Raw genomic sequence first — 15,865 nt, forward strand, 5'->3', positions numbered from 1 at the left:
TCTTAAAACTAAGAAAATATTTTATACAAATAGTATAGTTCATACAAAAATAATTCAATAAAAAAATAATAATTTTTTAAAACCAATAAAAATAAGCTGTAAAATAATTACATATGAAAAAAAAAACTGTTTTAAATAATTTGACATGCTAATTTTAACATTTCTATTTATTGTTTAATTTGAAGAAAAAAAACTTCTTACATTTTATTTATATTTAAATTTGACAAAGCTTTAGAAACATCTGAAAAAAAAAGATATTTAGAAAATAAAAATTATTTTATTATATACCATAATTATGATTATTATTAATATGTTCAACTTCCTTCTCAAAAATATTGTTGCATGCACAAGATGAATGTTCCATTGTATTGTCATTTGTTTTATTCAATTCCCATTGACTAAGCACGTGATTTTCAAGCACTCCTGAATTGTCAATATTACATGTCTTATTAAATCCATCTTTAAATCTTGAATTTGAATGACAAAAAGAATTTAAATGTAAAATCATTTCATGTTCACCTTCAGAATAAAATGAACAATCATTACATACATAATCCATTTTCTTTTTAAAAATATTAATATATTTTATGAAGAAATAAAAAAAAATATTTTAAAATAAAAATTATGAATAATCCATACTACTTTTTCATCATTGGATTCTGGTTCACCTTTCGTTATAAGAATAATAATATTTACTTTTTTTTTGATAATAATCTGTTTTAGTAACCCAAAAAAATCTTTTTCTTATCATTTAATTTTAAAATTTGTTTATGTATTTTGTTATCATTATAAATATAACAATTAAGTATAAACAATGTTTTGAAATACATCAGGAACATTTTTTTTAACTTGTCGCAGCATGACTTGTTAATAATGGTGTCTATTCTATTTACATAAAAAGAATAAAAAAGTTCCATAACTCTTTCTATACAATGTATTGAGTAATTACTTTTGAAATATTATTATTTATTTCATTAATATGACTATTTCAATAAAGGCGTGATTATATCTTTATACATCAGCAACTTTTTTTAAAGTATATATAAAATTTATTCTTTTTATCATTAAACATATTTTTAAAATTATATCATATTGTGGTATTATTTTTATTAATCTAAATAATGAATCCTAAAAAACATAAGAAACATAACTTTTATGGAAAAAGACGTGCACGTTCTGCGTCTCCTGTATTGGATGAATATTCTAAAGATTTACCAGTTGAATTTGAGAATCTTGAAGTAAAAGATGATAAATCTAGACAAAAAAAATTGTCTAAAAGTATTAAGCGTCAATACAAGAAGGATTTAATTAAGAAAAAGTGGAAGAAACATCATCACAAAAAAGACTATACTTCTGATTCATCATCTTCTAGTTCAAGTTCAAGTTCTTCATCATCATCATCATCATCGTCATCATCGTCATCGCCAAACTCATCAGCTGATGGTAGCAATAATAGAAAGATTATGCCTTGTCAATCCTATAACAATCCATTTTTTTATCCAAGAATGCCGAGATTTAATCCAAACTTTATGAATTATCCTTTACATCATTTTGATCATCATCATCATCATTTCAAACATTATTGTGGATGTTTTAGAGGACGTGATGATTATGTTTTTCCACTTGCAGCATCAGAAAGATTTAACAGAAAAAGAGGACACAAACATCATGGATACCATAGACATCATGAACATGAAGATGTTTCTGAGCGACAAAATTTTCCCCATTTTAGACATTTTTCTTTCAGAGGAAAATCTAGACATCGCTACCATTTACCATCATTTTATTATTAATTAAACACAAAATGACTACTTTCATTTTACTTATCATTAAAACTGTGATGAACATCAATAAAAAATTTTGAAATAATAAATTTTGAAATTTAAAAAATTTTTTTTAATCATTTAAATTTTTTTTTTTAACAAAATAAAATATTTAATAAATTTTTTTATATACTTATTTCTATAATAATAAAAATTAAAACATTATGAATTAAATAGTAATATTTTTTATGTTCTTCAATTACGTTAAATGGTTATGAATCATTTTACTTTTAATAGTTAAAATACCATTGGAAGAAAATATTCCTTCAATAGCCTCTTTATTGATTCCTTTTGGTATTTTAAGTTTTCGTATAAAGTGCCTTTCAATTGTTCCAAATCCATCATTTTTTTCACCATGTTTACCTTCAATAATTAAAAAATTTTTATAAATTTTAATTTTAATTTCTGAAATGTCAAACTTTGATACATCAATAGTTAACCAAATATCATTGTCATTATTATTGTTTTTTAATTTTTGCTCACTTCTCCTAAATGTATATTCATATGGACATATACTTCTTTGTATATCTTCTATGATATCTTCAGTGTATCCAAATTCTGGTTCAGGTCTATGTAACCGTGATCCATAAGAATTTTTTTTTCGTCCCATAATATAAAATTTAATATAGAAAAAAAAACATATATTTTTTTTTGGTTCAACAAAAAAATGTTAATAAATATATTTAATGATAAGTTTAATATTTATACAAGTAATCATAGTAGTTTAAACAGACATCTGAAATATTAAAAAAAAAATAATGCGCAGTTATAATATAAACATAATAGATAAATATATGTATAAGGGTAAATGATATATATATTTTCTATAAGTAGTTTTTTAAAAAAAAAATGTATCATAAGGCGGATAAATGAGTGAGAATTTGTGGCATATACAATCAGCTGACTGAGAAAGATATAAAAAACATAATTATATAAAATTTAGAATTTATCTTAACTATATTAACTACATAATTTGTTGTTTATCTTAATTTTTTATTTCATTATAAAAAAAAATACTACCACAAACTATCATTTTAGTTTTATCAATTGTTAAAAATAATATATAATAAATAATTTGATAAATTGTTTTACTTAAATATATTTTTTAATCCCAGTTAAATTTAGTGATATAATTTTATGCCTGCCTATTTTTTTTTTGTTACCCTTTTTAAGCAAAATACTTCATTCTTTAATTTATATATTTACAAACTTTTTTTTACAAAAAAAGTACACATATTATTAAAGAATTTAATTATGACGTTAAAGTTTTTTTTTTAATTTTTTTCTTGTCAATATATTTTTATAGTTTAATTATATATTTTTAAAAAAAAAGTCAACTAAATTCATTCTTATTCCCATTATAATTCTAAAAAAAAATAAAAGTGAAAACTAATATTTTATTTATTAATATTACAGCTGTTATTAATATATTTTTTTAAAAATAAATCTTTTTTTTTATCTACATTTGATCCATAATAAAAAATTAATTTAATTTGAATAAACATTGATAAATCCAACATATTATCTTTAAATGAATTTTTATTATAAAATTAACCAAATCATAAAACATACTTATTTATATACTCTTATACCTGGTGATTTAAAAGACTTTCATAGATAACAAAATTTATAATTTATTTATTATCTATGTTGTCATTATAATAAAAAATGTAATATTTCACAAAAAAAAACATATATCAACAACATCAAAAAAATATATATAAATAAACCTATGTTTTTTTTATTAATAACAAAGGTAACACAAAAAATTATTTGATATTGTTAAACATATTATAAAAAAAAACGTTTGGTATTATTATTTTAAAATAACAAGATAATAATTATTTATAGAATTCTTTACAAATGTCATACAGGTATCACAAATAATAAAAGCTTCAATTGTTTTTTAAAAGTAATTATCGTTTAAATGTTTTTTAAAAAAATTTTTCATATCTGTGGGATTTTCAAACTACTTATAATTTGTCAAAAAAAACTAGTAAAAATTTCTATTCATAAAATATTTTACATTAATCTCAATTTATAATAATCATTTAGAAAAGAAATTTTTAAATTTTGCTATAAAATTATACTTTTCTTGGATTCTAAATATATTATCATCATTCATCCAAGAAAAATTAATCAATTCTTATAAAAATTTTTTAATATTTTCTTTAGAACATCAATTTCTTATAATGTTATCTTCAATAACTTTAACTCTTTTATCTATATTATTCAAATGATATTATCACTTAAAATAAGCTTTTTTAAAAAAATATACAACATTGAATTTATCTTAAGAAATGTATTCATAAATTTGAAAAACAATTTTATATATTCCATTGGGTTTAAAATCTTTACTTTTCAAACTTTTAAGTATTATATCAATCTCATTAAAAATAGAAAATAGAAAATAGAAAAAAGAAACACTTTTTAAATATTATAAATTATCTTTTTTATTAGTTTACCCATTAAAATAAATAGTAAATTTATTAAATTCTAAAACTTTTCAAATGGAAAAATTAAATTACATGCATTTGAAATAAATATTAACAGGTAAATTAAATGATTCATAAATAACTTGAAGCATTGCTTGATGTAAAACCAGAGATAAATAAACTCATGATTATTTTCAACAACAAGAATGATAAAATATAATTTTTAACAGCTGATTAAATATGATTAATGATTGTAATAGAAAAATGTTATTTTAGAAATTGGTTAAATTCTACAAGAGGAAACCATTTACTTATTCGTTAGAATGTTACGTGTCAGTATATTTTTTTAAGCAAAAATGACATGTTATTCATGTTTATCTATTTTTATAATAAAAAAATAAAAAAAAATTCCATTTTTAATTCAAAAATATTTACAATAACTGATTGGTAAATAATTAAAATTTTAATACACTTCCAATACTAAATATAAATATGTAAAATTGTTGACTCAAATAAATAAATTATCTTTGCAATCCATTATTCATAAAAAGAAACTTCAATATTTATCTAATAAAGTACAAGTATGATAAATCTTTAGAACACTCAAATTTAAACTTAAGAAAATAATATTGGTGTAATGCCACTTGAAAAGAAAACTAATTAAATTTACATTCTTATTTTGTTTAATTATAATCAATCTATTATTCCACTATCCTTTTATGCACATACAATGTGTTATGATTATTCTTTTCTATAATTTTATTAACTTTAAAATTAATTTTTTGTTATAATTGAAATTATCCTAATTATTCTAAAAAAATTTTCAATCTAATTTTTAAAAGTACAATTCTTCTTATTACAAAAAAAATATTTGAAAATCAATTGACCAAACATTTCAATATTTTTTTTTAAATAATTATTTCTTTTAAAAAAAATTATATAAATAATGACCTTGTTATGGGAGAAGAGATAAATTTTTAAATAATGTAAAAATATCCTTGAAATTAAAATTTTAAAAAATTTTAACAAATATTTAAATATAGAATAATTAAAATGACAACTTTAAAAATTAATTTATTTATAATTATTGAATAAGGTATTATTAGTAGAACCAATTAAAAAAATTTGGTTTATTGCGGATTTGCTACGTGTATTGTTTACTCAAATAATTTTTGTTATAAACATTTTACCAAATTACTTCTATCGCGATTTCTGTCATTCGAGTATACGTTGCACAATAGCTATATTCTTTTTTTTTTTTATAGGACACTCTGAAAATAAAAAAAAATTAAGATTTATATTATTTTCTCCTGAATAATGAAGTTTTTTGGACTCCTATTTTTAATTGTTGCTCTATCACATTCTATCTTTGGAATAAGATTTTATGTAAAACCAAACGACAAAAAGTGTCTTAAAGAAGAAATTCATAAAAATGTACTTCTTACAGGAGAATATAATCTTCATGAAGCTATAGGTTATACAACTACAGTACATGTAAGTATTTTTTTTTTATTTTAAATTATATATTTTTTATATATTATTTTAAATTTTTTTAGGTCACAGATACTAGAGGCCATACACTTTATAAACGTGAAAATTTTGTAGAGTCCAATGGAAAATTTGCATTTACGGCAGATGAATATGACATCTTTGAAATATGTTTCACTTCACATGTTCCTGATTCAGTGCACAATAAACAAGATCGTGAAGTTTCATTATCATTAAAACATGGTGTTGAAGCTAAGAATTATGAAGATTTAGGTAAAGCTGAAAAATTGAAGCCTCTCGAGTTAGAGCTTAGAAGATTGGAAGATTTAGCTGAGTCAATTGTTCAAGATTTTGCCTATATGAGAAGTAGAGAGGAAGAAATGCGAAACACTAACGAATCAACAAATTCTAGAGTTTTGTATCTTTCATTATTCTCTATGGCATGTCTACTTGGTCTTTCATTTTGGCAGGTCTTATATTTACGCAGATTCTTCAAAACAAAGAAACTCATCGACTAATTGTACATTACTTTTCTTTTTTTTTGGAAACGGATGTCACATGGAACTAACTTTTAATAATGCTTAGTTACAAATTAACATTTACAAACATTTTGTGGAGGTTGATGATGTTTAAATTAATATATATCAAAATTGTTTTGCTAGAGAATTATGTTATGCCGTTTATATTATATTTTTTGATTATTTATCAAAACTCTCGATTTTCTAGTGTTAATATAAATATTTATTGGGTTGTTGCCTATTTTTTTATATTTGTGCATGCAAATTAAATATTTTTCTTTCTATTTTTAAATTATAGACTTTTTAAATGTTTAGTAATGGAAGTTTTTCATATTCATTAGAAGAATCCTCACCTTTAGAATGTCCTATTTGTAAAGTTGAGATGACTTTACCAATGATCTTTGGAACATGTCATCATACTTTATGTAATAATTGTTCTATAAAAGGAAAATCAGATGCAATATGTCCTTTATGTAAGACAAAAAATGTAGATCCACCAGAAGAGGATGAGGTAATGAAATATATAATTGAATGCTCAAAAGATGAGACGGATGTATGTGGTAATTGTGATTCGATAATTGCACCAATGTTTTTTTGTGAGACTTGTTCTCTTCCACTTTGTAGTCTTTGTCGCGTATCAACTCATATGGCAAAGATATTTTCAAAACATAGTATAATTCCGCTTGAAGAGAGAGGAAAAATTAGAGGTAGTTTAATGTGTATTAATCATGAACAACCATACATTTTATATAACCTTGGTACTTCACAATTATTATGTATTGGATGTTTCAATATAACACCTAATGATCAAAGAAGTCAACTTGTTAATATAGATGTTGGTCATAAAATTTGTAATGAAAAATTAGATACATTAACTCAAGATATGAAACACCTTCAAGAAGAAATTAAAGAACATATAGAAATGAGAAAAAGAATTCTCCTAGAATTGAATGAAAATTATAAAAATTCAGAGGCATTTATTAATCATGAATATGATAAAGTTATTCAAAAGATTAGAGATAAGAAACAAAATTCATTACAAGATTTACAAAATGAGAAACAAAATAAGGAAAATAAAATTAATGAACAACTTGAAAGACTTATTCATTTACAATTTCCGATAAGGCAAAATCTTTTAACATCAACAATCTTTTGTTCATATATCTCTAAGTTGGATTTCCTTCATATGTATGATAAATTAATAAGAAAACTCAATGAAACCTCACATTGTGATATTGAAAAATTAGATTTTACTAGTGAATTAACTTCTGTTACTAATATAAATTTTAATACAGTATTAGAAGATCCAGCACAACATAATCAACCCCCTGACCCTGAAATGGTTTTTCCCATGCTTCAACCATCAACTGCAATATTTCCAAATATCTCTGATATTACAACAGAATCAGATGAATTGTTACGAAAAATTGAAATGCCTTTAAAGTCATTCTCTTTAGAATGTTCTAATATATCCCATGAGCTTCAAGAGGCTCAAAAAGATATTACTCAAAGGAGATGCCTTATTAATGATACTACAATTGATGAAATGATAGAGAGATGTAAAAGTTTAAAATCTAAAATTAATAATCATACATCTTTAATTCAATCATATCAACCAATTCTAAGACAAATATGGCAATTAAATTTAGACAATGTTAGAAGAGAACAATCTATTTTTAGAACTAAACTAGATGAATCTCTTCAACTTGGTGATAGTATTAAAACTTTAACAATAACTGCTGAAAAAATAAAGCCTTTCTTAGATTATTTAACTTCTGTTGTTTATACAGTTAATGAAAAATTAGTCAAACCACCTGATTTAGCTCCAATGGAAAAGATATGTTTAGAGATTTGTACTATTGAACCTGATAGTAAAACAAGATGTGAAGCTATTGAAAAAGAGGAAGAGGCTCGAAGACATGCTCAGGAACAAAAATCATGTAATGAAAAAATTGATTTTATTAATGCAACAGTAAAAAATTTAAAACATTCAAAAGATGGAATAAAACGTAAATCAAGAAAGAAAACAAAAGCATTTTTATCAGATCATTCATGTATTTTAGCTTCAGATGATAGAGATAGAAATTCATTTAAAGTATATACACCAAAAGCAAGAACAAGTACAATAAGTAGTTGTGAAAGTATGACATCATTATTAGATGATTCAGAGATTGTAGGTTCACTTCGTTTAGGATGTCCCTCATCCCATCATACAATGTCAATACAATCAATTTCTCCAACATCAACTGTCCTTGAGGAGGAAGCACTTGAATCAATACCTCCTACTCCAGATCATTTAAAAGAAATGTTAGAATCTCAAGGAAATAATATTATAGCCTCTCAATCAAGACCATCCTCTCAACTTGGTGGAACAATTATAGATCCAAAGATAGTTAAACAAAAATTATTAGCAGACATTAAAGAAAAAGTGCCTCTTCAACCAGCTGTTGGAGAGAATCTTAATAACTCTTAATAAAAGTTTTTTCTTTTCTAATTTTTTTTTACCAATATACATGTATATAGTAATAATTTTTTAAAATAGCTTTATTATCTAAAATAAAATATATAACAATTCTTAATTTATTAAAAGAAATAGTTGATTTGTCAATTAATAAATAAAGAAAATTTTTGAATGTGAGGATATATTAAGAAGATTATTGATAGAATAAAATAATAATAATAAGAAAATAGAAAAATTCTCCCACACTCATAAATACTTAATCATTTTGTAATAAAGATAAAAATTTTTATATATAAAGACATTATAATAGTAATAGTTAAAGAGACAATACAAATTAATGATTTAAAATTTGTACTCTTTCTTTATTTACAATTGAAATGGTATTTGAAAAGTACCCATTTAAAGATATTAAAATATTTATGAAATATTTTAACTCATTCCTATCTTATTTAAGATGATGACTTACTATAATTATTGTAACCTTTTTTTTTCTATATTAATGAAAGAATGAAATGTTTTTTTTTCTTCATTAATTTCATTATTCATTACTATAATATCAAATAAAAAACAATTAATTTATTTATAAAAATTTTTTTAAAATATCTTTATCTAAAGTACAAAAATTTATTTTTATTGAAGGTCTTTTTTACTTTTATATTTTTCATTATCATATGGTATTTAATAGTTAAAATGATATTGTTCAAAAATATATTTTTAGCACTTAAAATTATTTTCTTTTTTATTCATACACAATCAACTAACTTATATAAACACATATAGAGTGACTATCTTTTCATTATTAATATATTAAAAGTTTGTCTCCATTTGTTGATATTAAAAAAAATAACTATTTTAACATTCATATTTTTATTTTGATAAATTGTTTTTAAATTGACTTTTTAATTCTTTGTATTTTTATCACTATAGTATAATAGACAGATGGATATATATTTGTATTATTTGTTTAAAAATTGTTAAAATTTCCAGATTATGGAATATATTTATATCTATATCTATTTATCTATATATCTATATATATATATGAGTAATTCTGTTTACAGTGATAATGATTAAAGCCTAAAGGACTACAGCACTAACTTTTCGCCATCCCTTTGATAAGAAGATTTTTAAACATTTTTAACTGTTATACAATTTAAACATGAACTTTGCAGAGTTTATCATATTAAGAATATATATACTTGGAAGATATCTTTGATTGTGTTATTTTTGTTTTGAGAAACCAATACACATATATATATATAAATTTATTATAACAAATAGTTTTGGGTATAAACATATAAAAATAAAATATGACATGACAGGAATTGTTATCATAAAGTAACTTTATCACTGTCTATTGTTGATAAAATAAAATTACTTAATCCTTTCCTCCTATTATCTTAGTTATTTTGTCTAAAAAAAAAAATTTTTTTTTTATATCAAATTGATAAAAAGTTTACTCCTTTACATCAATCTAATCCTTAACAATCCTCTAAATTATAATCACTTTTTTTCTTCTTTATGTTTTATACTCCTACCGAAACGACCTACTTTTTTAATTTACCAAAGTGATTATAATGAAATATAAAAGATACTCGGCACTCATTAAAGCTGATTAGCATATATACATTACTATGAAGCAATTTATGGCTAATATGTCATATACAAAATAATTTTCTTTTTACCAATTTAATATTATTACAACATTTATTTGTTGTTTTATTTTACCGTTACCCTATTATATTAAATAAAATATATAAAGAATAAGTTCTTTTTATACTATTAAATATAAAAAAAATTTTTTTTTTTGTTTTATTTTATATAAATTTCCATTTAATGTCAAAATAAATCCCAAAGATGACATAACTATTAAAAGGCACTTTATAAAAACTATTACTGTTGACATAAAAAGTAAATAGATAAAATATCTTTCTTTTAGTTACATAAATAATAATAAAAAAAAAAATTTAAAGTTGTAAAGTGATCCAAAAATTTTTCCATAATTATATAGTCTTTATAAAATACAATAAAATATCTTTTAACAAAATATATTTCAATAAAATATAAATATCTTTAACTATTTTAACTTTATAAAATGATATCTTTTTAGCAATAAAAAGGGTAATCTTTTTTTCTTATAAAATGTTATCATACACATCAAGAAGAAGTAACCCTTTTGATTATATTTAAAGAGACAAAAAAAAATAAATTTTTTTTTAAGACCCATTAATCTTTTATAATATTTGTACGACTAATGTATATTCTTGTTATATTTATATTTAATATTTAACTCTCTCATGTTTAAATTTTAAATATAAAAAAAATCTTTTTTTTTTATCACTTTATTTAATTTTCCCTCTTCTCTATTTTATAAAGTTTACCGATTCTCTTAAAAATGATTTTTCTCAATGGAGAATATATAAATATCAATTTATATATTTGTTTTTTTTAATACTCTTCCGCTTCTTTTTATTGTTCTATCTGATTAACACATTATTAATATTTCTAAACATATAATTTATATTTTATGAATTATTATTTTAAAAAATAAAATAAAATAAAATAAAAATCTATTACAATTTTTTTTTATTTTAATAAAAAAGAAAATTAAAGAAATTTTTATATTAATATTCAATGATCATTTTCTTTTTTAATTGTATTTCTTATTTCATTTTGATATTTAAACATTTCTTTATTTCAAAATAATAAGTCATGAGGAGATTTATTGTATTTTGAAGTGTACTTATAAGTTAATCATGAAATTTACCTTTTATATGTATATAATATGTTTATATATTATACACCTCAACACATTTTATGATTAATTGTTTAACAGATGCCGTTACAAAAATATAAAGTTTTAAAGGTTCCCTGTGATGATAAATGATTTATTGGGGGGTAAATCTATCTTTTAATAACTTATTATCTTAACACAAAAATATTTCCATATGAAAAATTTTTACAAAACTTTTAAAACTAGCTTTTTTCAATGCTAACTTATTTATATACATCTCATTTAATAATATATTGAGTGTAAAATTTACACTATTTTTTTTATCTTAACTTTTTTTATTATTCAAAAAAGTTTGAATATTATAAAAATCTATACTATTAAAAGTTGTATTTATTTAATATATTATTTTTATTTCCCTCATTCCCGCCATTGGTAACCTTATAACTGTAATTTTTTTTTTTTTTTTATTTAATTTTATAAATAATAACTTTTATAACTTTTTATATAACAATCATAATTATTTATTTTGTATTAATAATGTAATAAAATTATTAATATATATTATCCAGATAAATATTACATAACAAAAAGAAAATATGTTGTAAATGTTGTGGAATACCTTTATTGTTAGGTCATTTCATTTATAAAATAAAAACAAAATAAAAGATTGTCATCTATCTCTAAAAGTCATAAGTTTTATTTTATCATTAATACTACTTAAATAAATTAATCTTATCTTAAATTTCCTCATACATTTTTACAAGTATCTCTATATGACACTCCTATATATTATGAAAATGATACCATTTTCTTTGGAATATGAAAGCCCTTGGACCGACAAATACTGATATATTATAAAAGAATTATTAATGATCTCATAAATGTTAAATAATGATATACCTCGTCTAAAACATATGTAATATGTATATCATAAAATATATTATATCAATAAAAGACATCTCCTTCCTCCAAACTGATGATGACAGATCAAGTTTTTAAATATATCTAACTGAGAGAATTGATATGATCATTTAAATTTATAAAGCATTGTCACTTTTTAATTCATCTTTATATTATGACAATGATATCTTTTATATAATAACATATAATTTTTAATATTTTTTTTTCTTAACATTTTCCTATATCTAACAAAAGTTTTACTTACTAATTAAATTTAACCTTTTTTTTTAATATATATATATATATTTATATCAATTAAACAGTTTTTCTTATTAATGATAAGAGAAATATAAAATCTATTTTTACCTAAGAATGTATATCTTATTATCAATCTTTATTAATAAATGATATCAACACATATATATATATATATATAAATATATGATTATTAATCCTCTCTACTATTCTCCACCTCTTATTTCTTAAATTTTACTCATCCAGAGAATATAGGTATCATATATATTATTATCACTTTGCCATAAGTTATATTACTTAACACTTCAAAGATTTTACCTAGTAAAAATAGTATAAATTACTTTAATAGTTATCTTTTCTTTTGATAAAACTTATATATTATCTTTTTTGTTACACATATTTATCTATTTTGTTACTTATTTACAAAACCACAATTCCCAAAATCACTCTAATTAGGAGGAGATGATTTATGGATATATACAATATGACAAAACCTGTCATTTTGTATCTTTTCTAAAGTATCCAAATGTGGTTTGTTTCATTTTATTTGTCCTTTTACTTCAAGAATAAAATATTATAATTTGTGGTAAAATAGATATAACAGATGTATAAAAAATAATATATATATTTAAGATTTTTCTTTTTTTTTTTTGTCACCTCTCTCTCTCCATATATATAAATATATATCTATATTTCATATAAAATGAACACATTTATTTTTATTTATTTTTTCCTTCTACAATAAACTTAATGTATATCTATAAAAATATATCTTTTTTTTTTAGATTATTTCATGCCCTCCAAAATATTTTTTAATAAAATAAAATAAATATTATTATTTAAAATTTCTAAAAGTATTTACCTAACAATAACAAAATAAAATAACAAAAAAAAATACATTAATCTGGTGATTAAATTTTTTTTTAATATCATATTTTTTTAATAAAATAAAGATGGATGAAAACAAGTTACATTGTAGGAAGATTGGAACATCATCTCAAAGTAATGAATTTATCAAAACACCATCACTTCTAACAAAAGGAAATGGTGGTAAAGTATCTTTTTCACAACGGGTTTTTAATTTTAAGAATAGTATTAAAAATTCAGAAAAAGAAAGGATGGTAAATTCTGTTACTGATGGTAATTTAAAACAAAAATCAAGAGGTTTTGGTAGTCCATTTTCAAGAAAAAAAAATAAGATGTATAATTCAATGAATGATGGTAATGAAAAAGAAATAAAGAATACTAAATTTTATTCTATGGATGCTATTAATGAGGGAACCTGGGAGAGTGATCCTAATTTTTTGATTGAACAACTTATTTCTATTAGTGAGGAAACACCAATTGTTGCAAGGTACAACTTTTATTTTTTTAAATTATTTTTTGATTTAAACTTTCTTTTATTTTTTTAGAAGTATTCCAAAAGGAGCACCAATAGTTGATAGTAATTTTGAGGAAAAATCACGTAGAAATTGTTTATTTGAACCAGAAATTTATGATAAAATGTTGGCTGATTCATTGAAAGCATGTGATTTACTTAAAGATCATCTTAATGATTGTGTTGGAACAATACGTGGAATGTCACCACAAAGAACATTAACAAATAGTACATACTCTAAAAGTCCAGTATCCAGTGATATTCATTCAGAACTTAGTTCAAATTCCTCAAAATTATACTAAAACTTTTTTTTTTTTAATTTTACTTTCAAACTTTCATTCCTTTTGATAGAAAAACAAGAAAGAAAATTCACTTAAATGTCAATATATTAAAATGGCATTTTCAAAAGTAAACATACTTTTTGAAGTGTATTAACTATAAATAATAATTAAAATGCAAGGAATGATTTTAAATACTCCCTTATTTTGTTCTCAACAAAAGCTTTTTCTTTATTATGTTATATTTCAAAGAAATAATATAAAACTTTTAGATCTCTACAACTATAAATAGAAAAAGAAACATTTTTCTTATTTTGATAAATATATACAATTAATATAAATTTGACGGCATACACATATATACTTTTACAATTATATATGTATTATTTTTATTTGTTGTCAAATTATTGCCTTTTTAATAAATATTATTTTTGGTACATTAAACATATTTTTCATAATAATATCTTATCTAATTAAGTATATTTTGTACTTGAAAGTTAAAAAGAGGAAATTAATTATAAAAGAAAATTATTTATTTTTATTTTAGAAATGTGAAACATTTAATTTACCAGATGTTTATTTTATATATAAGAAATGGTGAAACATTTAATTATGGATCAAATTTTGACATGATTGAAAATGTGAAGATATATATGAAGAGAGAGAGATAAATAAGAAAAAAAAAAAGAAGAAAAGGATATTAGAATGACAGGAAACATATATAAAATGCTTCTTTAGAGATATTGATAACATAACTACAAACACTATAATTAATTAATTTTTCTTACCCCTTTAATTTTCATTGTATATGACGTTAAAAAATGTTTAATTTTATTAAAGAAATAAAAAAAATATTTTAAATAAGATTACAGTAAACATATTTCTTTCATTTTTTTTTAAAACGTCATAAATTTTTTGTTGAATTTATAAAAAAAAAAAAAATTAAGTTAAAAATATTTTGATATTTATATGACAGAAAAAGAAAAATAACATTTTTTTTATTATTAAAGAGTTTAAATTAAAAAAGCGATAAATTATTTACCATTAATTTATTGTCAATACCTAAGAGATTGGAGAAAGTTAATATTTATTTTTCTAGTATTTTTTTTTACTATGTTTTTATTGTTTTTATTTATATATAAGAAAAAATTTTTTCATTCTTTTTCATAAATTCAACTTTCTATAAAAATATTTTTCTTAACTTAATATATTAAAGTAATTTCTACTACCAAAAGTTCAATGTTATTTATAATTCTTTTTATTAAAAGAACATTCTTATAATAATATAATGTGAATGTATCAACTGTATTTTCATAAATTAATTAAATCTAATTATAATATAAAGTTTTTTTTTTTGATAAATTACATTATGTAATTATTTTGTAAAGTAATATTTAGTTTAAAATAATTTTATTTACTATGTTTTCTAGTCAGAATATTTGTACTACCATTAAACTGGTCTTTTTTTTAAATGTATTTTAATATATTGTAAAATAATTATTTATTTCTTGGAATTAGATTTTAAACTATTTAAAACGTTTATCTTAATTAAGATAAAAAAAATTCTTAAATTTAAAATTTTGTCCATTATCTTT

The 15,865-nt window shown here is 20.9% G+C and overlaps 6 protein-coding genes across 6 annotated transcripts; 4 read left to right on the forward strand and 2 right to left on the reverse strand.

Annotated features, from left to right (window-relative positions):
- Positions 1 to 197: 197 nt before the first annotated feature.
- SRAE_1000040500 (Hypothetical protein) lies at positions 198 to 559 on the reverse strand (the record flags this gene model as incomplete). Its single annotated transcript, XM_024647234.1, has 2 exons — positions 198 to 241; positions 289 to 559. 2 exons carry the CDS (start codon positions 557 to 559, stop codon positions 198 to 200), a joined length of 315 nt encoding a protein of 104 aa, XP_024501333.1.
- Positions 560 to 1,121: 562 nt separating this feature from the next.
- On the forward strand, positions 1,122 to 1,793 carry SRAE_1000040600 (Hypothetical protein; the record flags this gene model as incomplete). The annotated part of the gene is made up of 1 exon (XM_024647235.1): positions 1,122 to 1,793. The coding sequence occupies one exon, from the start codon at positions 1,122 to 1,124 to the stop codon at positions 1,791 to 1,793; it is 672 nt and encodes a 223-aa protein (XP_024501334.1).
- Positions 1,794 to 2,022: 229 nt separating this feature from the next.
- SRAE_1000040700 (Protein lethal(2)essential for life) lies at positions 2,023 to 2,433 on the reverse strand (the record flags this gene model as incomplete). Its single annotated transcript, XM_024647236.1, has 1 exon — positions 2,023 to 2,433. One exon carries the CDS (start codon positions 2,431 to 2,433, stop codon positions 2,023 to 2,025), a length of 411 nt encoding a protein of 136 aa, XP_024501335.1.
- Positions 2,434 to 5,575: 3,142 nt separating this feature from the next.
- Positions 5,576 to 6,264, forward strand: SRAE_1000040800 (Tmed10 protein; the record flags this gene model as incomplete). The annotated part of the gene is made up of 2 exons (XM_024647237.1): positions 5,576 to 5,752; positions 5,815 to 6,264. The coding sequence occupies 2 exons, from the start codon at positions 5,576 to 5,578 to the stop codon at positions 6,262 to 6,264; spliced, it is 627 nt and encodes a 208-aa protein (XP_024501336.1).
- Positions 6,265 to 6,571: 307 nt separating this feature from the next.
- On the forward strand, positions 6,572 to 8,737 carry SRAE_1000040900 (RING finger protein 207; the record flags this gene model as incomplete). The annotated part of the gene is made up of 1 exon (XM_024647238.1): positions 6,572 to 8,737. One exon carries the CDS (start codon positions 6,572 to 6,574, stop codon positions 8,735 to 8,737), a length of 2,166 nt encoding a protein of 721 aa, XP_024501337.1.
- Positions 8,738 to 13,567: 4,830 nt separating this feature from the next.
- Positions 13,568 to 14,294, forward strand: SRAE_1000041000 (Hypothetical protein; the record flags this gene model as incomplete). Its single annotated transcript, XM_024647239.1, has 2 exons — positions 13,568 to 13,968; positions 14,027 to 14,294. The coding sequence occupies 2 exons, from the start codon at positions 13,568 to 13,570 to the stop codon at positions 14,292 to 14,294; spliced, it is 669 nt and encodes a 222-aa protein (XP_024501338.1).
- Between the last annotated feature and the right edge of the window lie 1,571 nt (positions 14,295 to 15,865).

This window comes from Strongyloides ratti, assembly GCF_001040885.1.
Source record: "Strongyloides ratti genome assembly S_ratti_ED321, chromosome : 1".
Taxonomy (NCBI): domain Eukaryota; kingdom Metazoa; phylum Nematoda; class Chromadorea; order Rhabditida; family Strongyloididae; genus Strongyloides; species Strongyloides ratti.